This window comes from Crocuta crocuta, unplaced genomic scaffold (genome assembly GCF_008692635.1).
Source record: "Crocuta crocuta isolate KB4526 unplaced genomic scaffold, BGI_CrCroc_1.0 scaffold23, whole genome shotgun sequence".
In the NCBI taxonomy this organism is placed as follows: Eukaryota; Metazoa; Chordata; class Mammalia; order Carnivora; family Hyaenidae; genus Crocuta; species Crocuta crocuta.
The window spans coordinates 312866-340681 of record NW_027529439.1 but is presented as its reverse complement, the minus strand read 5'-3'; the positions used below and the strand labels follow the sequence as shown (position 1 = coordinate 340681).

Here is a 27816-nt window from a genome sequence, read left to right as displayed (position 1 = left end):
TTGTTTGTTCAGCAGAGTCATCTCCAGGATGCTAATCCCAATCCTGCCCATTTCAGAAGTGCCTTCATCTGCCCTGGTTTGGGTTTGATAGGTCAGTGGTTCTCCACCTTGAATGTGCATCAGGAGCACCTGGAGGGCTTAATAATAAGCAGGGCAGGGCCCCACTCCCAGGGTTTCTGATTCTGACAGTCTAGGATGGGGTCTGAGAACTTCTGTTTCTAAACAATTCCCAGGTGATGCTGATGCTGCTGGTCTGGGGACCACACTTTGAGAACTGCTAGTACAGATCCCCCTGGAGGGGCAATGGCAGTTTTGAGAGCAATGGTTCTTTGGAACAAGCCATCATTGTGTTGACTATCACACAGATCAGGCCACAACTTTCTAGGTGGTACTCAGGGCAGCTGTGGCCTGACCTTGTTCTCTTCCATACTGTCACCTCTGTAGTCTACAGACACTGTCAAAGGACAAAGAGATCCCTGACAAATGAATGGGTAGCCATATACACTGGAAGAAGGAAGCTGCAAAAGGCTGTGTCCTGCACAACAGTTTCCTGAAGGTCAGCTGCTGGCTTCGCAGCCATAAAGGAGAAATAAGTGAAGGAAAAACAGGCAGCAGAACTGCTTGCTGACCACACCCAGCCCTGACTGACTGAGGTTCACTAGGCCCTAAGTACCTGCCCTGTGAGGTCCATCCCCACTGTCTTATCAAAGAGTGAGAGGCTGCAAGTGCACACAAGCTAATCATGAATGTTCACAGCAGACTCAAGCCTTTCATGTCCAAAAGCAGCCTTAAGGAGCTGCACTTTCAATGCCTTCCTTCTGTAAATCACTTTCCTCCCCTTAAAAGTCACATTCCACCAACTTTGCGAACCTAAGGGTTTGGTTTTTTTCCCACTTAGTTCAAGGACACTTACTGCTGACTCAATTTTAGAGAAAACACTTATCTAGTAAGTGACTCCTTTTGATTAAACCAGCAAAGTAATGTACAATATGAGAAAATATATATATGGCTCAAAGTTCCCTTAAGTTTCTTTGCTGGAAAAATAACTGCCAGGCACTACCTATAATTTTATGGCCACTTCAGAATATAAGTTAAAATCACTACTACTATTGATCACCAATAAATGCTGGACTGGTCCATACCTTCTGGCACTCTGTCCTGACAACCAGAGTAGCAGGTGGGCATTAGCACCCCCAGTTTACACAGGAGGAGACTGAGGCTCTGAGGAGTAGAAAAATTGAGCAGTACCTGGTGGAGCTGGGTCAGACACCAGATCCAACCTTCCAAGTTCAGGCCCAGGCACAGCCTTGCCATGAAGACTTGCAGGCTCTTTTTTTAAACACCTCCCAGACCCCATCTAACGCCATATTTCCAGACAGCAGGCAGCCCCTCTAACCACCACACCTGCCTCCAAGTCCCAGCCTGCCCCAGCAGACCAACCCCAGGCCTACTCTGCCTGGCCGCTACTGCCTCCACTTCCTTATCCCAAATCTTAACAAAACTATAGTGGATTCAATCTCCACAGATAGGAAGCTGGTTCCTGGGGTCTCAATCACCACCTGGTCTAAACCTGGTCTAAACCTGGTCTAAAGCAAGTTGTGGGTCTTCTGGGTGCAGCTGAAACTGTCAAGAGACACCCATTCCATCTTTCCCACCCACAGACCCAGGATCAAGGAAATAACTGATTCCTACTGTTGGCTACTGTTGTTCCTACCCAGATGCCTTCCACTCCTACCTTTGTTTACATGGGCAGTTTCTCCCCAGTCAAGTCAGTCGCTGGGCACCGCAACTGACGGTGACAAGTCAGACGCTTATCTTTCGTTTCTTGGCTCCCCCAGGGCTAGGAGCAGAGAAGTCCTGACCGACACCTCTGCGCCCCACGCCCTACACCCCAGCCTGGCCCAGGGGTCGCCCGCAGCTCCGCAGGCGCACGCTCCGCAGTGCAGTGGAACCTGGTAGTTAAACTTCGAAAACAGCCGCGCTGGGGCAAGGCCAGGCGTTGGGCGACTCGAGCTCACGGCCGGCCGTGTCCCCGCAGGCACGTGCGGAAGCTGGGAAGGTGGTGTCCAGGCGCGGAGTGGCAGTGGCCGCTGGAGCCTCCCTGGCCAGGTGGGATGGGGCGGGGGTGGCGACGCGCCACAGTCGAGAGTGTGACTAGCAGAAGACGGGAAGAGGGGCCTCCCGTGGGGCCTGACCCGCCGGGCCCGCCAGGTTCCGTTAAGTCCCCTCGGGACGCGTGAGCTGAGGGCGCCCTGGGTCCCCCGCAGCCCACTCACCAGACACGTTTAACTGGCCTCCCAGGAACCAGCCGATCTTGCCGCTGCTGAAGTCACAATCCCAGACGGTGTGATAGGGGGTGTCCCACACGAGCGTGTCCCGCGCCAGCGGCCCCCAGAAAGCTGCCGGTTCCCGGGCCGCCTGTACGCTCTGCGCCTGGTACGAGCCGAGCTGCGCGGTGGCTGCGGCGGGGGCGCTCACCCCGCGCAGCGGCCTCACCGGCTTCCCCGAGCGCCAGCTGGGGCTGCACAGGAATCTTCCCAGGCTGCGGCCCAGGCCGCGAGCAGCCATCTTGCCCGACGCCCAAAAGCACTCTGAGCCGAGATCCGATGGTGCGAGCCTGGGGCGCGCCTTCTTGTCTCCGCGGGCCCCGCCCCGTCCCCGCCCTCTGGCCACCACCCATTCCTCAGGGTCCGGGTCCTGCAGGGAGCTGCCTCCCTCCCGGACCTTCCCGGGTCCCACCCCTTCTTCTCCTTAGAGAAGGGGTCTGCGGAGGAAGAAAAGGCGCTGGGAAACGTGGACCCAGGGAGGTAAGCGGCTGTGGCGGGGCTGCTCTGCCACGGCCTTTCCTCCTGGTTCTGCGCTCCCGTCCGGACGCCGGGCGTCAGGCCAGGATGTTTTGGTTTCAGTTTGTTCAGGATGTTTTGGTCTTCAGGATCCGAGGGATGCGCCATAAAACAACAAAACAAAACAAAACAAAACAAAACAGCGACACGTGCGTCGGGGGACGCAGGCTCCCGGGCCGTGGTGCCTGGAACCTTCTGCAGTGGGAAGGAGCCAGCGCGGAATGTAAGCGGCTGGTGGAGGGAAGCGCGCAGGTGGATCCGAGGACCACCAAAGTTAGGTCGTTTCATCTCCGAGGCTGAAGTCAAAGTATTAATCCCTTTGTGCGCCCTTGAGAGTGAGCCAGTGACCCCGCCAGACTGGCCCGTACCCCACCCCTAAACGCACTCACAAGCGGCTCCCGAGGGCCAAATGGGCTGGTTAGTGGTCCTTGGGCCAGGAGGTTGGTCTGANGAACGTGTAACAGCGAAGCAAATACTCTACAACCCTTGGCTGATTTGGAAACATAAAGGTTTCTCCCATTGCTCCAGCATCTGTGGCCTGGGTTCATGTTGACTTTTCTAGCTCTGTGACCTTGGGCAAGTTTCTTAACCTCTCTGCCTCATTTTCCTTTTCTTGAAAACAGAAGTAACATCTCTTTCCCAGGGCTGCAGTCAAGATTAAATGCAGTAGTATCTGAAAAGTCTAGCCTGGAATGGGCACACAGGCAGTGCAGTAGTGGAGGCTGTGTTCTAGTCTAGCTAAGAAGGATAGAAGGAAACTCACAGAATCTTGCCTCAACCAGATTCTTAAATATTTCAACACCCTAGACGTAAACACATACTAAAAAAGGCAAACAGAGGGAAAGGGAATTTGGAAAACTGGTTGGTTGAGTTCTTTGGGTTTGGGAAAGATTACTTGCTGTTAGCTGTAAGATCTGCAAAGGGAAATACCCTGCAGAGGAGAGTTTTTCAGAGGAGCTTCCACTGGAAGTCAGCCCCAGGCCGTGTGTGTGTGTGTGTGTGTGTGTGTGTGTGTGTGTGTGTGTCTGCCTCCTGCCAGAGAATAAAGGATTTTAAGGCTAGTAAATCAGTGACAATAGCTAGCACTAGCACTAGACATGTGCCTTGCTCTATGCCAGGTGCATTTTTTACTTAGCTTAAAAATTGTCTAGGGCTATCAATTTCTGTTAATTACCAACCACCTGGTGGAACATATGAGGAAACTGAGCCCAAAGAAATAAACAGTGGAGGAGCAGCAGTAACCTTCAGCACCCCTGTTCTTTCCTCAGTATCTGCTTCACCATTTGGCCTGGATCCTCATTTTAATAGAATATATAAAATTGTAAGTGAAGATTATAACTGTGGCAGGGGGTCTCAAAGATCTCTACCAACACTTCATCCCCTCTATATTAGTGATGGTGTGCACTCCATCAAGAGGAGGAGCCTGATCACAATCCTAGACTTTAGCCTCTACTACAAAGCTATAGTCATCAAAACAGTATGGTATTGTCACAAAAACAGACACATAGACCCATGGAAGAGAATAGAGAACCCAGAATTGGACCCACAAATGTATGGCCAATTAATCTTTCACAAAGCAGGAAAGAATATCCAATGGAAAAAAGACAGCCTCTTTAGCAAATGGTGCTGGGAGAACTGGACAGCAACATGCAGAAGAATGAAACTAGACCACTTTTTTACACCATACACAAAAATAAACTCAAAATGGATGAAGGACCTGAATGTGAGACAAGAAACCATCAAAACCCTAGAGGAGAAAGCAGGAAACAACCTTCTTGACCTCAACCGCAGCAATTTCTTACTTGACACATCTCCAAAGGCAAGAGAATCAAGAGCAAAAATGAACTACTGGGACCTCATCAAGATAAAAAGCTTCTGCATGGCAAAGGAAACAATTAACAAAACTAATAGGCACCTGATTGGATGGGAAAAGATAGTTGCAAATGACATATCAGATAAAGGGCTAGTATCCAAAATCTATAAGGAACTCACCAAACTCCACACCCAAAAAACAAATAACTCAGTGAAGAAATGGGCAGAAGACATGAACAGACACTTCTCCAAAGAGGACATTCAGATGGCCAACAGACACATGAAACGATGCTCAGTGCTCCTTATCATCAGGGAGATACAAATCAAAACCACACTGAGATACTAGTGGCTAAAATGAACAAATCAGGAGAATGTAGATGCTGGCGAGGATGTGGAGAAATGGGCACCCTCCTACACTGTTGGTGGGAATGTAAACTGGTGCAGCCCCTTTGGAAAACAGTGTGGCGGTTCCTCAAAAAATTAACAATAGAACTCCCCTATGACCCAGCAATAGGTCATACTGCTAGGAATTTACCCAAGGAATACAGGAGTGCTGATGCATAGAGGCACATGTACCTCAATGATCATAGCAGTACTTTCAACAATAGCCAAATTATGGAAAGAGCCTAAATATCCATCAACTGATGATTGGATCAAGAAGGCACCTGGGTGGCTTAGTCGGTTAAGCGTCCGACTTTCGCTTAGGTCATGATCTTGCGGTTCGTGCGTTCAAGCCCCGCGTCGGGCTCTGTGGTGACTGCCAGCTCAGAGCCTGGAGCCTGTTTCAGGGTCTGTCACTCCCTCTCTCTCTGACCCTCTCCTGCTCACGCTGTCTTTCTCTCTCTCCTTGAAATAAATAAAAAACATTAAAAATTTTTTTAAAAAAAGTTGTGGTTTATATATACAATGGAATACTATGTGGCAATGAGATAGAATAAAATCTGGCCATTTGTAGCAACGTGGATGGAACTCAAGAGTGTTACACTAAGTGAAATAAGTCAGGCAGAGAAGGACAGATACCATATGTTTTCACTCATATGTGGAACAGGAGAAACTTAACAGGGGACTGTGGGGGGAGGGGGAGGGGAAAATAGTTAAGGAGAGGGAGGGAGGCAAACCATAAGAAACTCTTAAATAACTGAGAGCAAACTGAGGGTTGGTGGAGGTGGGGGAGAGGGAATAAGGGGTGATGGGTATGAAGGAGGGCATTTGTTGGGATGAGCACTGAGTGTTATATGGAAACCAACTTGACAATAAACTATAAAAGAAAAAATAAAAATAAAATAAAAACAAAAACCTAAGTGATGGAGAAAAATGTTTAAAAAAAAAAGAGGAGGAGCCTGTCCTCCACCTCTTGAATGCAGGCTGGTTGATTGCTTTGATGCTGGAACTCAGGGAACACCCCTCTCTGATGGACCCAGGTCTAAGACCCTGCTGCAGCCCCTCATTCTTGGAACCCAGCTGTGGTGCCATAAGAGAGCCCATAGGGCCTTCCAGAGGAAGAAACCTCACAATGAGGAAAGTACATAGAATTGACTCAGCTTTAAAATAAAGAAGTACATAGTTCTTGTTTCCTTCAGGTTGGATATAGAGAAGTGATTATGTGTACATAAAACATTTCAGAATTCAGGTGGTACAGAATTGCACTTCCTGCAGCCCATTACCTAAGAGGTGACCTCTTGAGTGTCACAGCCCTTGAGGCCCCTGAGGCCACCCTCCCTGCTGCCTCCAGGAAGCCTGTCTCCCGGAACAAGGTGGAACCGCTACCCATCTGCCCCTGCCATATCCACAGGGCTGCTTCTGTGAAGCCTCAATGGTGCTGAGAGAGCAACAGGCCATCCAGGAAGTGTTGGTCACGTTTTGTTCCCAAGAGGCCCCTAGGCCAAGCCCTTATAGCTGAAAGCTGTACATTGGCAGGTGCAGAAGTAGGGAGGCCTGAGAGGTTTCCCATAGGAAGCTGGGGCTTACTTTGCATCTGCCCTGTGGGATTAACCCAACATGCACAGCAACCACAGAGCCAGAGGGCTCACCACCAAAGAACAAGACAGACAGGAGGTGAAAACCAGGATAGCCTCTAGGTGGTACTGGGCTGGCAGCCGAGTGTCCTCCTGGAGATGGGGACCCCCCCCCCCCGCATCTGTAGGCAGTGCCGCATGTAAAGCAGCCAGACATTGTGGCGGGGTTTGTTCTCTGTCAGTTCTAGTAATATACTAACTCAATTTCATCAACACCAAGCCCTGGAAATTATCTAGGCATCCATGAGTATGAAAAGCTAGGGGTGTCATTTATCCACAAACCCACAGAAAGGACTTTCACTCTTGGGTTCACCTCCATGAGACCACCCTCCCCCTCACACACACAAGCCCACATGGTCAAAAGCATCGTCAATGAAGACAATGACATCTCTGTGTCTGGTAGTCACTGATAGCTGGAAGAACCAACCTTCTAACTGCTGGGGTTCAGGGGGCCAAGGGGAGTCAGAGCAAGGCTCCCTGCACCCATGTACGCTCTCCTCGGTCTCAGAGCTGCCTCTCCTGAGTGGACACCCTTGCTGTAGCAACAGCACTGCCTGCTCTCACCCAAGGCCTGGATAACATTATTAGTGGTGATCACATAAGACACATGACGGTCCCTCCAAAGGTCAAACGATAAGAACTTTGAGCCATTGGGCACCATCACCCATGAATCAAACCCTGGCTTCCTTGTTCAGCAGCCCTTGAGGAAGCTGAGTAGACAGACAGTGTTGGACAGGGTGCCAGGAGACCTGGACTATATCTTCAGTTCTTCCCCCAGCCCACCATGTGCCAAGTCCCCTGATGTCTCTAGACCTCAGGTTTCTTATCTACAAAATGAGCAAATATAGTAAGTTCTGAATCCTTTAGCTCTAAAATTCCAAGTGGAAGGGGCGCCTGCGTGGCTCAGTTGGTTAAGAGTTAGACTTTGGCTCAGGTCATGATCTCACGGTTTGTGGGTTTGAGCCCCGTGTTGGGTTCTGGCAGCTCAGAGCCTGGAGCCTGTTTCAGGTTCTGTGTCTCCCTCTCTCTTTGCCCCGTCCACGCTCATGCTCTCTCTCTGTCTCAAAAATAAACTATAAAAAAATTAAAATTCCAAGTGGTGTATTTGTCCTCATAAGAAGATGCCAGATTTAATAACCAAAAGGTTGGTTTTTGTTTTTTTTTTTCTGTTTCAATGAAACCACAGCTTCTGCCAGTATGGAGAACTCCATGATATATTTAAGGACTGTTGCACTTCAGCTTTGTGAGTCTCATTCCCTATCCCTCCCTATTCCTCATCTTTCTTTGGCTTCCAACTCAGTAGACTGCCCCAGCCAGCTTGATGGGCACTTCCCCCATGGGATCAGGGCAGCCACTGTTTCTCACACTACTTTAGGGCTCCAGTGGAGACATCACACCTGCCTCAGCTCACACATGAGTGATGCAGTCAGGAGCACTGTTTTCAGTTTCCTTTAAAGCTGCCCAACTAGAATCGACTTTATTCTGGGCAGAAGTGTAATCAAGGTTTACGATGATGGGTTTCTGATCCAGCAGCTTCCAAGAATGGCAGTCAGTTCTTCCTGGAAGGTTTGTATTTTAACTTACATAAAACAAAATATTGAGGGAGTGGACAGCTATGGAAAGTGCTCTCAGCACACTCTTGGAGTTTTCTTTGAGTTCAAATGGTGACTAGTGGGAAGGTAACAGGAGGAGGAGGAGGCTTATTTATACTCCAGAGGGCAAAGCAAATGAGATAGCCAAGTGCAACACTGCTCAGAGAAGCCAACTTTTAAACCAGGACAGTCATCCTGAACAGTATGTGGATTTCCTCATGTGCCAGGAAGGCCTTGTAGCCATTTGTCCTCATGGTTTATCCTATGTTTTCATCATCTGGCAGAAGTCTGTAGAGTCCACTCACTCCTAGGCAAAGATCCTAATGCTCCCCCCAGCCTCCGTCCCATTCATGGTCTCAGTGCAAAAGGTATCTGCTCAGACGCTTGTCTGGCAGTGGTCACCTTAGGTGCTTGGCTCCTCTGATGCAAGAGTCTACAAAAGAGGAAGGCAAACTAGGTAGAAGTCTTTGGTCAGGTCTAAGCAATTGGGCCCCTTTTCCTGCCCTGAGAGGGCAATGGCAGCTGAAACTACTCTTGCCATCTCTGCTCTGGCCTCGGGAATATCTCCATGGGCTCTCCAGCCTCTTAGCTCAATCAACCCAAGTGTAAGGGTTTACATACAAGCCAGCTTTGAGACAAAGACTATGGCAGGAAAGAGGTCAGCCAGGGGCGCCTGGGTGGCTCAGTCAGTTAAGTGTCTGACTTCAGCTCAGGTCATGACCTCACAGTCTGTAGGTTCGAGCCCTGTGTCAGGCTCTGCGCTGACAGCTCAGAGCCTGGAGCCTGCTTCAGATTCTGTGTCTCCCTCCCTCTCTGCCCCTCCCCCACTCGCTCTCTGTCTCTGCCTCTCAAAATAAAATAAATACATAAAAAAATAAAAAGGAAAGAGGTCAGTCAGCAAACATTTGCTGACTGCCTGAGAGGGACAGTGCTTTCTCTGGGTCGGTCCCTGTGGATTCCAAAGAGATTAAACAGGTCCCCGATCCTGAAAGCACCAGTTAAGTATCCAGGAGAATGTTTATTGATTGATTAGATGGAAAAATCAGTGATAGAAAATACAAAACTAGTCTCGAATTTCTGACAGCACGAATTTTGAGAAATTTAAAGGTGTTCAACACTGCCACCTGGTGATAGATTCTACATTTAACTTTTTTCCATCATAAGTGTACTCTTTAATCCCTAACATTTATTTCACACAACCCCCAACCTCCCTCCTCTCTGGTAACCATCAGTTTGTTTTCTGTAGTTAAGAANTGTTTCGTTTCTTAAATTCCACATATGAGTGAAACCATATGGTATTTGTCTTTCTGACTGATGTTATTCACACTATAGATCTATCTATGTTATTACAAATGACAAGATTTCATTCTTTTTTATAGGGAGTCTACATGTACCTTTACAGTTACTTCCTATCCTGACTGGGAAACCTAATGATTATAATCTACAGGACAGGTCAACCAGAAGAACACAACAAAACACATTTCTTAAAATTATGTCACCTTCAAAGTCCAGAAATATATCCTGAATAACAACATCTCTTGAAATAGCCTTTGTCTCTTTAGTGAGTTCATGAACAAAGACTGACTATGTACAAGGCAGTGTGGTAGCCCTGAACTCAAGGGACAAAAACTCTGGTTAAGAAAATGAGACATCTGTTATATATGACCAAGGAGGTGGGGGAGATCAAGGTGGTAGACTAGGTATATGAAATAACTGAAATAATTTATTTAAAATTTTGATAAAATGAGAAAAGATAGACTTCATGTCTTAGTCCATTTCAGCTGCTATAACAAGTGCCACCAACTGGGTGACTTCAACACAAAATTTAATTTCTCATTGTTCTGGAGGCTAGGAAATCCAAGACAAGGTGCCAGCAGATTCAGTGTCTGGTGGAAAGAACCCTCTTCCTCATTCATGGACAACCATCATTTCACTGTATCCTCACATGGTGGAAGGGGCGAGAGACTCTCGGGGGGTCTCTTTCACAAGAGCACTAAAACTGATCATGGGGGCTTCACCCTCATGATCTCAGCCTCTCCTAAAGGCCCTGCCTCTTAATGTCATCACCCTGGGGGTAGGGTCTCAAGTTTTGGAGACATATAAACATTTAGTCCATGTGAAATAAGTCAGACAGGGAAGGACAAATACCATATGTTTGCACATATAGGAGGATTAGGAGGAACTTAACGGAGGACCGCGGGGAGAAAAAAGGGGGAAATAGTGGGAGAGGGGAAGAGAGACAAACCATGAGACTCTTGAATGCTGAGAACAAACTGAGGACTGATGGGTGTGAGGGGTGAGCGGGGAGATGGGCATGGGGGAGGGCACTTATGGGGATGAGCACTGGGTGTTATATGGAAACCAACTTGACAATAAACTATTTGTAAAAAAAAAAATAATAATAAATAAACATTTAGCCCATAACAACTGGTTGAAGAGAAATCTTAAGGAGGAGCCCCTGGCAGATAGGAGACAAATGGTGGAATTTTGGGAAGAAACTACAGCCCAAAACACACATAGAGTATGTTCTTAGAAATTAGAAACAAGTCTAGAAAACTAAAAATAGGAAATGTAGCATTGGTTAAGAAAATGGAACAAAATTTGGCCAATCAAAAAAAAAAAGCAGAAATGGGTAAGATGGGAAAAGAACAAGCAAGAATGGTAAATTAGAAAATATAAAACAACATCAAGGGGTATATATCCAAACATCATATGAGTAATAGCTATGAATTAATTAATTAAAGTTCCCCCCATTAAATCGACATTGTATCACAGAGTCAAAAGGATAGTAAATTTGGAAAAGAGCATGCAAGATATGGAGTGTGGAACACACACACACACACACACACACACACACACACACACTTGGAGTTTCAGAGGAGACAGTGAGAAGAGGCAATATTCAGTGACTTAAAAGCTTCACATTTTCCAGAATTAATGAAAGACAATACTCAACTGCTAAAGTGCCCAAATTCTAAGCCAGTTAAATAAAATAAAATCAACACCTACACACATCATAGTAAAACTGTCAGAAACCAAGGACAAAACAAACAGCAGGTCATAAAAACAGAAAGAAAAGGACAAAACAAACAGCAGGTCATAAAAACAGAAAGAAAAGGTGGATCATCTGCACAGGAATGGTAATTAGATTGACAGTTGGCAAAAGAGGANTGGACACTTCGGCTCTTTCCATGTTTTAGCTATTGTGGAGAGTGCTGCTATGAACATTGGGGTACATGTGCAAAGGAGGAATATCTTTAAAGTATTACAGGATCCATGCTGACAGTGTGGAACCAACTTGGGATTCTATTTCTCCCTCTCTTTCTGCCCCTTCCCCACTCATGCTGTCTCTGTCTCTCTCAAAATAAATAATTAAAAAAAAATAAAGTAGGGGCGCCTGGGTGGCTCAGTTGGTTGAGTGTCCGACTTCGTCTCAGGTCATGATCTCACAGTCTGTGGGTTTGAACTTTGCATCGGCCTCTGTGCTGACAGCTCAGAGCCTGGAGCCTGCTTCAGATTCTGTGTCTCCCTCTCTCTCTGACATTCCCCTGCTCACACTCACGCTCGCTCTCTCTCTCTCTCTCTCAGAAATTAAAAAAAAATTAAATAAATGAAGTATTACAGGAAAATAATTGTCAACTACAAATAGTGTAGTTAGTGAAATCATTTTTCAAGAACAAGTACAAGTACAAAACAAAAACTGAGTTCTCCACTCTGTCCCCTTACTAATGAATTACTTCAGAAGGAAGAGAATTTAGCCTCAAAGGAAGATCTGAAATGCAAAAAGATGAGCAAGGAAATCATTACACTTGTGGTTAAATTAAAACAAACATTATCAATATGAAATTGCAACAATGTCTACATGGTGGAGTTAATAAATGAGATAGAAACAAAATCCTGAACACCAAGAGTGTAGAAGTTGATGGGAGTAGCATTCTATAATTCTTCCCATGGTTAGGAGAGTTTTAAATTTAAATAAATATGCCTGTTACAATTTCTAGATTAACCACAGATGAAAACAGAATCTATAATTTCTAATCTAGTAGCAGGGAAAATGGAGTAAGAAAGTCTGAGCAATCTGAGAAATTGAAAGAAAGGAGAAACAAATTTAAAAGAAATGAAAGAAAAGGTGGAAAATGTTTTTAAATACACATAAAATAAATTAGTGAAAATAAATTCAAAAAGGTCAATAATCGTATACTATGCAAATAGGTAAATTCTCTTATTAAAGACAAAGATTCTTGGAATGGATAAAAATCCCAACTAGATACTTTTTGAAAAATTTATCTCAGTCTAAAATGTAAATATATGGAAATATTGATAATTAAAGCATGGAAAATATTTACCAAATGAATATGAATTAAATATTAGACCAAATGAACAGTAATTAAAAATAGGAGGGAAATTACATATGGTAAATGGTCATCAGGAATTCTTAACTTATGTACACTTAAAAATACAACTCCAAAACATAAAATAAAAATTGACAGAAATACAAGGAGAAACTAACAAATGGACTCTCATGATTTTCAGGCCATGCATACACAATCCTAAAAACACCTCATAAAAATTGGGACAATGACTGGATATCATTTAGATTTACCAAAATTGCTCTTTGATTGGATTCAAGCTTTGTTTACAAAATTGAATTCAGTAAAACCAGTTTGTGTGTGCAGGTGGAATTTTAGATCATAGGAGTTCTTTCAGTTTCCACTACACTCTGTCATGGGTAGGATGTTGTCCTACCCCACCTCACCTAAGGCCCTTGAAGGCTTGTGACAGGTGGCTTGGCTTGAGAAGACATCCAAGGAAAGGAGAGGAGTGGTGATCGAGAAATACAAGACAGAGCAAGAAGGAGGGAAATGCCACAGCAAGAGTCCATTCTCCTGTTTGTCACCCCTGTGGGCCATGAGAGATGGATCCACCAAGACTTTCAAGTTGCTTGGTAGAACACAAGGTAGAGTTGCCCATTGCAGAGGTGAAAAGGAGAGCATTCATCCACAAGGATTCCACCCCTCCACTGGTCATGAGTTGTGATTCTTTGCAGTTCTTGAAGTACCATGTGGACTCCCAGAAAGATCTGTGCCTCAATGTCCCAGAATCTCAGGCAGAAAGCAAGAGATATTCAATACAGCACCCAGACTTACAAAGCCAGTGGATGCAGCCAAAGTAAGAGATGTTCAAGAACATGTAATGTGGGGCACAGGAGTATCTCAATCAGAAATTTCTTGAAGGACTTTTCATTGTATTACTTGGTAAAAGAAATGGATTTCTACACACACACACACACACACACACACACACGAACACACATGCTTCCTTGCAATATTGGCCTTACACTGGTTATTTTTATGGAATTCCAATCCCGTCACAATCTCCCTACACATGACATTTAAAGAAATCCCAGACTCTCTCCCACCTCCCATACTCAGCTACATCCCTAGTCTCTTTGCTCAGGATTTAATACAACTTCAGTCACTGTACAAAACTGACAATGTGTTGAAGAGAGAAAGAGAAAAGAGGTAGTGCAGGTGGCCTTGGGTAGAAGAGAGTGACAGAGAAGTCCTAAAATGGTTATGCAAGGCTGAACTAGCAAAGTGGCAATTATGTGTTCAGAAACATTTCAAAGATCAGCAGTCTAAGTGGAGACTTCCCCAGCTGGTGATTTAGAAGGTGTGTTAGAAAGATGAAGGTAGAAAAACATAGAAAGTACTTCACATAAAAATGTTCAAGCTATGAATTTTGATGGCTATTAAGCTATAAGCAAGGCAAAAGCATATCAATATGCTTGCCAATAGGTGGCACCAGTGTGTAAACTTGTGATGCTTATGTAGGTTTTGGGTTTGTTTGTTTGGGTGTTTTTTTTTTTCCACCTGCCTTTTTTCTTTCTTTTCTTCCTTCCTTCTTTCCTTCTTTCTTTCCTTCCTTTCTTCCTTTCTTCTTCTTCTTTCCCTCCCTCTCTCCCTCCCTCCTTTCCTTCCTTCCTTCTTTCCTTCCTTCCTTCCTTCCTTCTTTCTTTCTTTCTTTCTTTCTTTCTTTCTTTCTTTCTTTCTTTCTTTCTTTCTTTCTCTCTTTCTTTCCCCCTCCTTCTTTCTTTTTTCTCTTTCTTTCTTTATTTCTTTCATAGAAGAAAGAGAAAAAAGAATCACCCTTTGAGTGAGGGGTGCCTGGGTGGCTCAGTAGGTTAAGTGTCTGACTTCAGCTCAGGTCATGATCTTGCAGTTTGTGAGTTTGTGCCCTACATCGGGCTCTGTGCTGATAGTTCAGAACCTGGAGCCTCCTTTAGATTCCGTGTCTCCCCCTCTCTCGGCCTTCCCATGCTCTTTCCATGCTCATGCTCTCTCTCTCTCTCTCTGTCTTTCAATAATAAATAAAAATCTGTTTTAAAAAACTTTTATAAAAGAACCAGCCTTGAGTGAACTTTTAAGGAAAGGGGATATCCAAAAAAGTGAGAATAGTGCCACAGGTATCTATAGTTCCATCCTGAGTGCTGTAGAAGTACTTGAGAGGATGGATAAAGCCCTTTAATATGGAGAGATGATTCTGAAAAAGCAGATTCCTACATCTGTATGTTGGACCTGGATGTCACAAATTTGGTTTTACTCTCACTAACCAGGTACCAGATGTGGGAAAGAATACAACCACCTGGGAAATCAATGCCCTCGTTTTAAAGTTGTTGAAACTTTGCATATCTGGGAGGCCAGCAGGTGGTGAATCTGGAAAGGGGATCATAAGGGATGACAAAGGGAAATTGGCATGTTTATTTAGGCAGAACAAAGCTTCATGAGAAATTCTCCAGAGGGGCAAAAAGCTAAAGGTGTTCATGCACCAAAACAGAGTTTGAAGCAGCTTGCGTGCTATCTGATAAAATCCTATAAAGAGGGGCCTAGATGAACCGAAGTTAAAATTGGGAGAGTATCTCACAACAATTCTTGAAGAGTCAGATCTTAGAGCTGCTAGGGAAATCACTACACCCATTACAAACCCTTGGTCCCAATCCCAGAATGCTGAAAACCTTTGAGGCCCTTACTCAGCATCCAAAGTGAGGTCAAAGAATCTCAAAAGCAATATCTGAACCAATGGCCCAGAGTTCATAAGCTGCCATTATGTGCGCAGCATGAGCCCAGCAATATGGAAATGCAGAGCAGAAAGTCTAGGTATCCTAACCTTCAAAGCACTTATGATTTGAATTCCTAGGACACCACCTGCAAGAGTTGCAAAATGCCTGAGTAAATGGAAAGTGATTTACTCTTCTCAATAGAGAAGATTCTTCCTTAGATCATGTGTAGCCTTCCTTAGGTCTCTTTGACCTCCTCAAAGGATTTGAAAAACAATTAGCATGCCCACCTACCTCCAAAATATGTTTCTTTCAACATAAGTTTCCCTTAGTTTGAAAAAAATTGTTGGGGCACCTGGCTGTCTCAGTCAGTGGAGTCTGCGTCTCTTGATTTCGGGGTTGTAAGTTCAAGCCCCATGTTGGGTGTAGAGGTTACTTAAAAATACAATCTTAAAAAATTGTTATAAAGTAATTATGTGTCCTCATTAAAAGCTCAAATAATGCAAGTGGATGTATAGCAGGTAACAGGAGCCCCTGCCTGCCTGTCTCCCACCTGCATCCTTTCTCCTCAGCCAGTCTTCTAATCCTGTCAGCTGCTCACATCAGGGATAGTCCCACCGAAACCTGAAATCTACTCACGAAGATGCGTTAAACAGATCCAAACTGATTTGTGTGCTTCAAAAGTATCAATGTCACGAAAGACAATGAAAGGCTGAGGAATGTTCCAGATTGAAGAGACATGACAACTAAATGTAATACCTGATTCTAGACTGGATTCTGTATGGGAAAAGAAAATTACTGTAAAAGACATTATTTAACCAATTGGCAAAATTGAAATGTGGCTATGGGGTTACATAAGAGGCTTGTATCCACATTTAGAAATCTGTATTATTTTTTCAGACTTAGAGTATTGTAATCATACAGTGTTGTATTAAATAAAATGTCATGTTCAGATTGGAATACTGTATTTAATTCAGTATTAGATATTTTATCTAATTGATACTGTATTGTATTAGATAAAAATGTCAGATTCAAATTTAGAAATACTGCATTCTGTTCAAGTTTAGAATATTGTGTTCATATTCAAAATATTGGTTCAGATTTTCTGAAGTTTATAACTACTCAGGTTATATAAAAGAATGTCCTTATTCTTAGAAAATACACATAGTATTAAGAGATAAAGAAGCAAGTACAGCCATAATGGAAAATAGAATGGAAGTTGTTTCAAAAATTAAAAATAAAACTACCATATGATCCAACAATCCCACTTCTGGGGATAGATCCAAAGGAGATGAAATCAGTATCTTGAAGAAATATCTTCACCCTCATGTTCATAGCAGTATTATTTATAATAGCTGAGTCGTGGATACAACCTAAGTGTCCACTGACAGACGAACAGATAAAGAAAGTAATATATGGGGTACCCGGGTAGCTCAGGCAGATAAGAGCTGACTTCAGTTCAGGTCATGATCTAGCAGTTCTTGAGTTCGAACCTATGTCGGGCTCTGTGCTGACAGCTCAGAGCCTGAAGCCTGCTTCAGATTCTGTATCTCCCTCTCCCTCTCCCCCACTCATGCTCTGTTTCTCTGTCTCAAAAATAAAATAAAAGCATTAAAAAATTTTTAAAGAAAGTTATATATATTATGTATAATATATATTATATAATGGATTCAGCCACAAAAAAGAAGGAAATCCCTTCTTTTGAAACAACATGGATGGACTTGGTGGGGTGAGGGGTTATGTTAAGTGAAATAAGTCAGACAGATTGTTGGGGGATGTGACTTGACTGCTGGTTCATGCATGAACTGGACCCTGGCAATCAGAGACTCCTCATGCCCTCCCCTGTTCTTAGAATGTGTATTCCACTTGTTTTTCCCCATTTCCAGAGGCTTCCTTGAGGACACAACCTTGAGAAAGTGAATGTGGTCCTGAGACCATCTGGACAGTATGTATGACTGAACCTAGTTAAGGCCTCTGTGAAAACTTTTAAGCTCTGGCAGGTGGGTACAGAAATCTATTTGTTTTGCTGCCACCCAAGACAAGCCTTGTATGTAAGTTCCCTTTGTGTATTAGAATGCCCACCTACCAACTTGAAGTGGCTGCCTCTTTATTTTCTGTCTTCTGTGTACAGTTGCAGGCTTCAGTTTTCACCAACGAAGCTCCTGAGGGGCTTGCAAACCAATACAGAGAAAGATAAACACTATATGATCTCACTTATATGTGGAATCTGAAAACACCAAGCTTATAGAAACAAAGAGTAGAATGGTGATTGCCAGAGCAGAGGAGTGGAGGAAACAGGTAGATATTGGTCAAAAGGTACAAACTTTCAGTTATAGGATAAATAAATTTTGGAGATCTAAGGTATCAGTACTGTATTGCATACTTGAAAGTAGCTACGAGAGTAGCATTTTAAAATTTTTTTTAATTTTTTAATGTTTTTTTATTTATTTTCTGAGAGAGACAGTGCAAGCAGGGGAGGCGCACACAACACACACACACACACACACAGAGAGAGAGAGAGAGAGAGAGAGAGAGAGAGAGAGAGAGAATCTGAAGACAGGCTCCAGGCTCTGAGCTAGCTATCAGCACAGAGCCTGACACAGGGTTCAAACTCATGAACTGTGAGATCATGACCTAAGCCGAAGTCGGACACTCAACTGACTGAGCCACCCAGCTGCCTGGAGGGTAGCATTTTAATGTTTCACAATAACAACAACAAATGCTAATTCTCTGAAGTGAAGGATGTGTTAACTAACCTATTGCAGTAAACATTTTGCAGTATATACATGTATCAAATCATTAGATTGTACATCTTACATTTACAAAATGTTCTATGTCAATAATACCCCAATAAAGCCAGGGGGAAAAAAGATATAGGGACATATTTTGTATACAACTTCCTCTCAAATGGTTCAGAAATGTATGTATGTATATATATATATATATATACATATTATATATTATGTATGTATGTATATATATACATATTATATATTATGTATGTATGTATATATACACACATATTATATATTATGTGTATATATATATTATATATTATATATACATATTATGTATTATATATATATGAAGTATGGATAGCTTATTGAATTTATACGGCTAAACCAAAGGAAAAAATATTGGTTTCTATATTTCCTACTTCTGTCATTTCTGAAAATATCTCCTGAAATCACGAATGTTTCTCATGCACTGATATGCTGCTTCCTGATACTCTAGGCCAGCTGAGCATGTGACTCTGGGAGTGTGACATATTAGAATCTTTCCAAATTGGCCTTGCTAAGATTGTAATTTTTAAAAACCTGCTTTGGGGCTTTTACAGCTACATTTCAGCCAGCAAACAATCTTGAAAGCTGGAAATGATTCAGTCCTGCTGTCAGTCTATGGTCAGATTTCAATTTGACCTGCTGCATGATTTTAGTAAGGATTTAAAAGGGCTTTTATAAAATGCCTGCTTGTTTCCTCATTATCAAATTGGCACTTTCGAGACCCAGCAGGAGATGTGGGCAAAGTACAGACTTCTCATCAAAAAAGGTTTTCACACTGTGTTTTTAAAGAGTTTTGTTTTTGTTTTTAATTTGAGAGACAGAGAGCATGAAAGGGGGAGTGAGGGGCAGAGGGAGGGGCAGAGAGAGAGAGAATCTCAAGGAGACCCCACACCCAAGCCTCACAGATGGGGTTAGGGAGATGGGGGAATGAGGGGAGAAGGCCTATTGCAGGTCTCGATCCCAAGGCCATGGGATCATCACCTGAGCCAAAATCGAGAGTCAGATGGTCAACCAACTAAGCCACCCAGGTGCCCCTAAAAGAGTATTTGTCCAGTATAAACTTAGCCCTAAATTTAAAAAGAAGTATTACTATTTTAATGATATTAATATTAACAACAAATTTATTTTATTTTTACATGCTAATTTTATAAAACTTAGAAAACATGAAAAAAAAAAGACCAAAAACCTGTCCTACTTTGTTCCTGGAGCTCTTCCTAAATGTTATTTACTATTCCATCCTGTACTTAGTCCATTCCTTGTTGTTAAATAATGGTGGTAAGTATTCTCATTTGAGTCTTGATATTAATAAGAATGCCAGTAATAGTCATAATGATAGCTAATATTATTTTGCTTTTTCTCTGTCATGCCAGAAACCAAGCTAAATACATTACTCATGTCCTCCCATCTAATCTTCCGGGAAAATGAGTGTTCCATTATTATCCCCATTTTATGATTGAAAAAAGTGAGAGATCAGAATGCATCCACAGCTACAAAGGAGGTAACAGAGCCACCTCAAAGACTGTGTTTTTATCTATAGGTACATGTGCATTATAAAATTCTAAGATGCTGTTTTTGAAATAAGCATCCTCTTATTCCTACTTTTAAGTTTTCTTAAAGAAATAAGTATTTGTTGAATGAATCTGTTAAGATAGTTTTTGTTTGTCTGAGTTGTTACTAAAATGTTTAAATAATTTTCTTTCACAATATTAAATTCTCTTTGCATTCCTAGGATAGACCTTCTGTCGTCCAACATTGTTTGCAGCACACTGTTAAATTCTGGACACTGGCACTTTATTTAGGAATTTCACATTCCCAGTAGTGGTGCTAACTAGAGAGTTTTGAGGAGACTGGCTATACTATCTTTGTTAAGTTTTGGTATCCGGGTTATGTTAGGGTTAGAAACCCTTTCACCTCTTTCTATGCTCAGCAGCAACTTACATATCATGAAAATTATTTCTTCTTCAAAAATGTAAAGAATTCACACTAACCCCATCTAGATCCAGAGCCATTTTATATATATTATATTTATGTTTATGTTTTTATATATTATATTTATAATATATATATTTTTTAACTTTTTTGGGTTAGTGATTTTTCAAATCCCATGCTTATTCTAGAGTTAATGTTAGTTAATATGTATTTTTCCAGAAAATGTGCCCATCTGTGGGAGAGTTTTAAAACATATCAGTATACTTGCCAGTCATGAATAGTATTTTCTTATGTATTTGAAATTTTCTACATTGCTGGTTCTGGTCCCTTTCTCTTTTGCCTCTTCCTGGTTTTTTTTCTTTATAATATTGCACAGAAATTTCTCCACTATTTCTATGTATTTTACATAAAACCAGTTATTTTGTATTTCATTCTGCTCTACGTATTTACTTCTACTTTTACTTTTCTTTGCATTTATTTAGTTTGTTTTTCCTCACCAATATTTTGTTAATATGAAATATGAAACAATATGCCCTATTGTTACCATTTTAGAGGCTGCACAATATTTTATTCTATGAGTGTGATGTATATGACTAGCTCTCTCCCCCAAATTCAAGCCTGGATAAACCAAGAAGGAGAGATGGAAGCAAGAATCTTATGACCAGCTGGAAGGCAAGAGATAGTCCAGAGCAAGTATGGCCACTTGGCTTAGAGCCTGGCATACTGACTCTAGACAGGAAATATAGAACATAACTTCTAGAGTTTTCACCAACACCTGCTCTTTCACTGTGCAGTGTCAGGATTCAGCAATAATCTTTATGAGCCAGAACGAATAAAAGAAGGTAGAGCTTATGGTTTTCTGCTTCTACAGTAAGGACAGGTAATGTTTAATTCCCACAGAGTATGGAACTAACAAGGATGAGAAAGATAGGCCTAAGGAAGGGATCCTCTGTGTTCTCATCTGGAGAGATGGGAGAAGCAGGCCCAGCCTGACTGCACTGATTTCTAGAGGAAGCCCCTCAGGCTCCACACTTTTCCTTCTCCGCTCTGCTTTCTTTATGAAGCTTTGCATTTCCCCCTCAAACCTAAGCTCTCTCTGAACTTGAACTCTAAAAGGTGAATTAGACCCAGCCACCATCCTATGTGAGTTTACAAAGCTACACATGACACATGCTGCAGCCTGAAAAATGAAATAGTATAGACATCCTGAGATTGAAAAGGTCCAGTAAGAATGGGGGGTGAGGGGTGGGAGAGATGTACATACGTGTAACAGAAATAGTGCCCTGAGAAGCAAACACAACACACAATATTTATTCTTAAATAATAAATAAATGGCAAAGGAAATAGAGGAAACAAAACATTCATGAAAATCCAAGGTGCTAAAGTGCTTTCAAACATAAATTTTAAAAGACCAGGAAACTTTGTCTGACCTTAAAACACTGTTTACAGATACTAAACACAGTCCCATGCTATTTCAGATGGGAAGGGAAAGTATGGCTTTCTTTCTTGTTTTTGAGTTCCGATATGCACAGCCTATCAAACGACACCCAGGATAATACAAAATATTGCCTAATGAGAAAATTGAAAAGTCCAAAGCCAGGTTCAAGGTAAAGGTACTATAATTCATTCATATGTCTGTATGGGGTCTTCACTATTTATAAAGACATCTGATTCCCTGGAGATTAAATAAATTTATACTTTCAAATTCAGAGTGAGGACATTGACCACCTATTAATTTACACAGTATATTGAACCAAATCTAACATGAGGCTCAGCAGTAAACATACTTTTTGAACTTTAAATCCTCCCTCCTAAAGTTCTACAAAAGAGAAGTAAAATTTTACATGAAATTAACTGCCTTTAAGGAATGGTTTCCATTCTAGAGTGAAATGGGCTTTTCCCTAAGTTATCCATCTGTCTTCTTAAAGCAAGTGGCATTGTATTTTACCCTGACAATGGAAGAAGAAATCCACTTGAGAGTACTTGCCTTAGACAACTGTTATCTTATGGAAAATACCATAAGGGATGAGCACATTGACAACCTTTGAGGGTAGGGCCTGTCCGCCCACCTTCAGGCTCCCACCTTCCCTGGCTGGAGCCCTTCCAGCCCTGAGGAGTCTGAGCATCCTCTGGCACTGGCACCCTGGTGTATTTTCTTCGTCTCCTGCCGGGCAGAGCTGGAGAGATCAATGGCCACATCTTCCAGGCTGTTCTCAGGGCTGGCTTCATCTGAGCTTCTCTGGGGTCCTGCCTGCCTTGGGCTAGAACCTTCCTGGAATTTGTCTGAGTCCCAGAGTCTTGCCAGTTTTTCTTCACTTCCTCGTTTCCTTATCATCCCTGTGGATTTTTTATGCATCCCTTGCAAAAAAGGAGAAGAGAAAAATAAAAATAGGTATCTCCAAATTCAACAATTTTGTAAATTTCTTCCTTGTCTAGGTTCTCTAAATCCCATCAGAAATGCCCTCATCAGCACCTGTCTCCAGGACCTCTAGGGGAACCAGCTAGGTAACTACTCCCATTAGGGGTTAAATCTAATGTCTGTGTATGGGGTGCAGCCAGCAAAGGTGTCTTACTTGGATATCATGGTAATTTTTTTTTAATATTTTTATTTATTTCTAGGAGAGAGAGAGAGAGAGACAGCGTGAGCAGGGGAGGGTCAGAGAGGGAGATACAGACTCTGAAATAGGCTCCAGGCTCTGAGCTGGCAGTCAGCACAGAGCCCAACGCAGGTCTCAAACCCATGAACCGTGAGATCATGACCTAAGCGAAAGTCAGATGCTCAACTGACTAAGCCACCCAGGCACCCCTATCACGGTAATTTTTCAAATTTAATTGTTGCCAACATTTTAAAATCAGGAGACTGTACATCTGAAGCTAGATTTCCAGCTTCTCTGGAAGTAAGAGTGCCTGGCAGCACTGAGCCCACTTTCTTATGTGGCCACAAATGCCAGTGAACACCACTGCCCCACATCTGACCTCCTTGTGGAAGTTCCAAGGGGTGGGCTTGGTTCCCTGCCCCAAATTCTGCCTCTTCAGTCTTTGAGGGCAAAGTCAAGACCATATTTACTATTGGTATTTCTAGTCTCAGCATAGCGTCTGGGGGTAGGGGCTAAAAAGAAATGTTTGCTAAACAAAAAAGCCTCCTCCCCCTACCAACTTAGAATTCCCCATACACACACCTAGCCCTGGTGCTAACTTGTGACTCATTCCTCCAAGGTGTGATCCTTGCCCATTGGTCTCTGGAAACAACAGAAAACACCCAGAATGCCTAGCCCCAAATGTAGGTGGTTAATCACCTGCAGGTTTCACTGCTTAGCACTGCCCTCATTACTAAATTGTATGATTTCCAAAAATTCTAACATTTTAGAAGGTATTTCACATATTACAAGAATATCATTTCACTCTTAAAACCAAGGCTTAATGTGACCTTTCCACACACTGTCTACATAGTTTCAATGCAAAATAAATCAATTGACCACAATTCAAGCCTTTAAATTAATTAAAAATTGGATGTTATATTCTGGGCCCAAATCTGAGTAAATTTACATTGATTGGCTTTGCAAATGGCTGCCCTTTGTGGGAACCCTGCTCCCTCCCCCGGTATCTCTGGCCCTCTTGCTGGCTACAGGGCTCTTCTTCCTTACCGAGAAGCCATGGTGCACAGGAACCAACCAGACCACCCTCTGTGGAGTTGAGGACAGAGTCCGGCAACGGGATGCAGTGTCGCACCATGGCCCCATACAGCCCGTACTCCGCCATCACACTGCTGCCACCCCAGCGTTTCTCCCGCTTCCTCCACTTGGCTCTGCGGTTTTGAAACCAGACCTAATATGAAGCAAGATAGGAGGCAGAATAGCATACAGGAGGAGACACAGTAAAGAAGATGCTTCTAGGTGCCCCTGAGCAGAGAGTTTTAAAAAGGGCCAATTATCCACTCAAGTCCCAGACCTTTCAGGAGCTGTGCCTGTTCACTCAGAATTCAAAAGGCCTCATCATTGTGGGGATAATGTGCATTTTCCACTGAGGCTTTCCAGAAAATGAGAAATGACAGAAATAAAAGTAAAGTATTCTCTCTCAGAATGCATAAAGAAGTAGACTACTATATCTCCTGATTTTTTCATTGATTAGAAAGAGTTCATGCTGGCAATGGTCCTTTCTAACCCCCAGGTTTTGGGCTGTTGGTGATAATTCTCATGAAAAATATTATCTTAATAAAGGAATAATATGGAATATTGTTTAGTTGTTAAAAAAAAAAAAAGAGTGAGTTAGTGGCAAATCCTCTGACCTGGAGAAATGTCCAAGGTGCATTGTCAAACAAAAGGTTAAGAAGTATAACTCAATACCTTACACAGAAAATCCTATGTGTGTAAGTATAGACATAGATGATATAGATATAGATATAGATATAGATATATAAACATATTTACAGCCAGATATATACACAGAGATGGTGTGGAGAAAAGGTAACAGCAGGCTATTTACATTGTTTTCTCTCAAGAAATGATAGTCAAAGATTAGATAAAGTTATAGATATATCTATACATATGTAGTTTTTAGCTGCAGCACACATTATTGTGTAATTTTAAAGAATTAATAAATAAAAGGAAAAAAGACATGCAGATTACAGGAAACATCTTGGAATAAACATACAGAAAGACTCTAGCATTGTGATACCTGCAGCTAGTGAGCCTGAGTTTGTGTGTCAACGGGAATGTGTTAGGCTGTCTAGAGGTGGCTGTGGGTTGACTCACTGTGTGTGAGAAAAACATGTTCTCTGTGATATCTCTAGGAAAGAGAAAAGGGACCCTAGACACCTGTATTCGGTCTTCAGGGAGCTCAGTTTTCACAGCCAGCATTTCCCGGGCGTACACATCAGGGTAGTGGGCCTCGCTGAATGCCTTCTCCAGCTCTTCCAGCTGGTGGGCGGTGAAAACAGTCCTGTAGGGAGGCCCAAAGTACACGTGTGGGCACACGTCCACAGGAGGCTACCAGGCTTCCCAGACTTAGAACACCCCATGCCTGCTTTTCCACACCCTAAAAGGACTCCTCGTGATAACTGGACATATCACCTCTGAATGATTCGCCTCTGGAAAGCCCAGAAGTTTGGTTCAAAAAAACCAGAGTTCTTTAACATTTTTTCTCTTTGATGAATTCTATCAACTCATTCTAAGAAAATCTATTTTAAAGGTCCACAAAATTGTATCATTAAAATGCTGCAAAGATTGTCCTGCAGTCTCCTGTGAAAAGCAGAATTATATTCCCAAATGCCTACTATGTGCCAACCAGGAGACCACTGAGCCTGTCATAATGCAGCAGCACCATATTTTCTCAGATACGGTGTCTTGAGGAAAGGGCCAGGGAGGACTGGCCTGGCTGTATACCTGTGCCGCCGCTTCTTCCTCTTGCCAGGCGTGGGGGACACTTTCAGGTCACTCCTGTCTTCAGATGGACTGTCCTCATCTGTTAGCACAGGATAAAAGAGAGGACTTTAAAGGTGAGCACATTACCTTTTTTTTTAACTAGTTTTTTTTTAATATTTTTATTTATTTCTAGGAGAGAGAGAGAGAGACAGCATGAGCAGGGGAGGGTCAGAGAGAGAGGGAGATACAGACTCTGACATAGGCTCCAGGCTCTGAGCTGGCAGTCAGCACAGAGCCCGACGCGGGGCCTGAACCCACGAACTGCGAGATCATGACCTAAGCGAAAGTCGGACGCTTAACCGACAAGCCACCCAGGCGCCCCTTTTTTTAACTATTTTTAAAGATGAACACATTTTTCACTTTCTTCTTTGTAATTTTAATATGAGGATTGAAATTATGATTCTGCTGGGGTATGTGAGTATTTAACAATAAGCACTAGCATTTTTAGCAGTCACTATATTCCAGTCACTGTGCTTAGCATCATCTGTGCATTATCACAATTATTCTTTGTAAAAGAACTCCAAGGTAGCTACTAGTATTCTGTTTTTACAGATGAGGAAACTGAGATGCAGAGAGATTAAGTAACTTGCCCACAATCACATAGGTAGTACATGGTGAAGTTGGAATTCAAGCCCCAGACTGCATGAAGCTACTTGGCCATTCATAGATAGAGAATCCCCACTTAGCTCCCAAATGCATCCACTTCTTTCTGCCTCCAACTCCTCATGTTAACCAACAAGCCAACATTTCTCTAAATGGGGTGCTGAGGTTTGACATCATAACCCTGGTCAGAACTGCACTCCCTGCTCTCCTATACCAATTGCGGATCCAGGAAACTCACTCTTGACAAGATCTAGTGGTATTTTTCCTTCCATAGAGGAAAAAGTTCATCCTATGAAGGTGATTTTTGCATTTTTAATGAAACCACTAATAGAAAGTGTCATTTTATCTTACGCAGAGACTCATGAAGTTGTTTTTTTTTTTTTTTAAGTTGAGTGAAAATTTGCTTGCCTGCTGAACTGGCATGCTTACTTTTATTACATTATTTTTAGTTTCAGTGGACAGACCCAATGTACCTTTTTTGCCTTGGCTGCCTGGATGCTCAGCTCTAGGTTTTAACATATAGTTTCTCTCAGTCTGCATTTTCTTGTATAATTCTCCGTTTTATTCCCCCATCCCCACCCCAAATCTCTCAATATCTTGGTCTTTGCTCTTTATAGAAATTCATTGCCTCCTTCTCTTTCCTCGTAATGCACCTCAACTCAGTTGAAGAAATAGCTGGGCTCGGAACAACATGCTGAGCATAGCTGCAATGAAAGTGGCAAGGTTGCTTCTTTTCTCCCATGTGCGGAAGGAGGGAAGGCAACCGCGAGGAGAAAAGCGGGGTAGCTAAGCTCCCTTTTCAGCACCCCAAGGGAGGACAGTTCCAGGCCTCCGGACCCTGCGCTCTTCACTCTTTCAATCGAACAAACCTTTGAGCCTCCGTGGGGTACTGGGTTCTATGCTGGTGATAAACAGGTACGTCCTGGCCTCCCCGACCTCTGCCTTTTGCAGAGGCCGAGACTCACGCGGGGCGCTAGGGAAAAACCCTCAGAGAACGCTGCTTGGTCGCCGAGACCCCCGTGGTAGGTCCGGAACGGAGTGGTAGTGTACCGGCTGTGCTGCGGGACCAGGCCCCGGAGGAGAGGCCGAGATTTAGGGAAAGACAAGGGGCAGGGAGCGAGGCTGAGTGAATACGCCTCCCCCGACGGGCCACGCTCTGGGGTCCCGACTTCCCTTAGATCCGGGATAACAGGAGTAGGGGCTCAGTGAGACGATGGTGAGTTACCCAAGCCTGAGAAAACAGGAGCAAGAGCCCAATGGTCTGGCCTGATTACCGGACGTCGAGACGCTGTCGCTGTTCTTCTGGCTGCCGAGCGGGGGCGGCGGGCGACCAGGGGCCTGCGGGGCCGCGGATTCAGGCGCCTCGGGTGGCAGGAACGGCACGTCTGCCAGGAGCAGGCAGGGCGCCCGAGGGGCCGCGGGCGGCTGCGCGCCGAAGCCGCGGAGAAGGCCAAGCCCCAGCGGGAGGGCCCCACGCGCCGTGCAGGAGCCCGCGAGACCCGGACTCGTACAGGGCGCGGCCGCGGAGGACTCGCAGCCGGATCCTGGCCCCGGGCCGGCAGGCGCGGGCACCTCAGCTTCCAGGCCCAGCAGATCCGTGATGGCGAAGCCGCGGGGGCGCGAGCCGCGGGGGGAGCTGCCTGGCACCAGCGCCCTGCTCCCGGAGCGCCCGTCGGAAGGTGCGTCCCGGCATGCCATGGCCTCTCAGTCGGCGAGGCTCGACTTTCTCTAGGTCACCTTTGCGGAGTGGGCACAGATCGCA

The 27816-nt window shown here is 43.6% G+C and overlaps 2 protein-coding genes across 2 annotated transcripts in view; both read right to left on the bottom strand.

Annotated features, from left to right (window-relative positions):
- ACSS1 (acyl-CoA synthetase short chain family member 1) overlaps positions 1 to 2596 on the bottom strand; it is a 64896-nt gene extending 62300 nt beyond the window's left edge. Inside the window, exon 1 of the mRNA XM_077760158.1 lies at positions 2277 to 2596. Coding sequence (XP_077616284.1) covers positions 2277 to 2568 — 292 coding nt within the window. The 5' untranslated portion in view covers positions 2569 to 2596. The remainder of the gene's footprint in view (positions 1 to 2276) is intronic.
- A 19506-nt stretch (positions 2597 to 22102) lies between these two features.
- Positions 22103 to 27752, bottom strand: VSX1 (visual system homeobox 1). The gene is made up of 5 exons (XM_077760150.1): positions 27329 to 27752; positions 25413 to 25491; positions 24846 to 24969; positions 23676 to 23856; positions 22103 to 22389 (listed from the first exon to the last, which is right to left on the bottom strand). Exons 1-5 carry the CDS (start codon positions 27750 to 27752, stop codon positions 22103 to 22105), a joined length of 1095 nt encoding a protein of 364 aa, XP_077616276.1.
- Between the last annotated feature and the right edge of the window lie 64 nt (positions 27753 to 27816).

Bases quoted from the DNA above. Each gene is read 5' to 3' on its own strand.
- VSX1 (XM_077760150.1), bottom strand. From the start codon at position 27,752: ATGGCATGCCGGGACGCACCTTCCGACGGGCGCTCCGGGAGCAGGGCG. The intron at 25,492-27,328 runs GTAATCAGGCCA...CTGTGCTAACAG, and splicing joins CGACAGCGTCTCGACGTCCG to ATGAGGACAGTCCATCTGAA. The intron at 24,970-25,412 runs GTATACAGCCAG...GCCTCCCTACAG, and splicing joins AGGAAGAAGCGGCGGCACAG to GACTGTTTTCACCGCCCACC.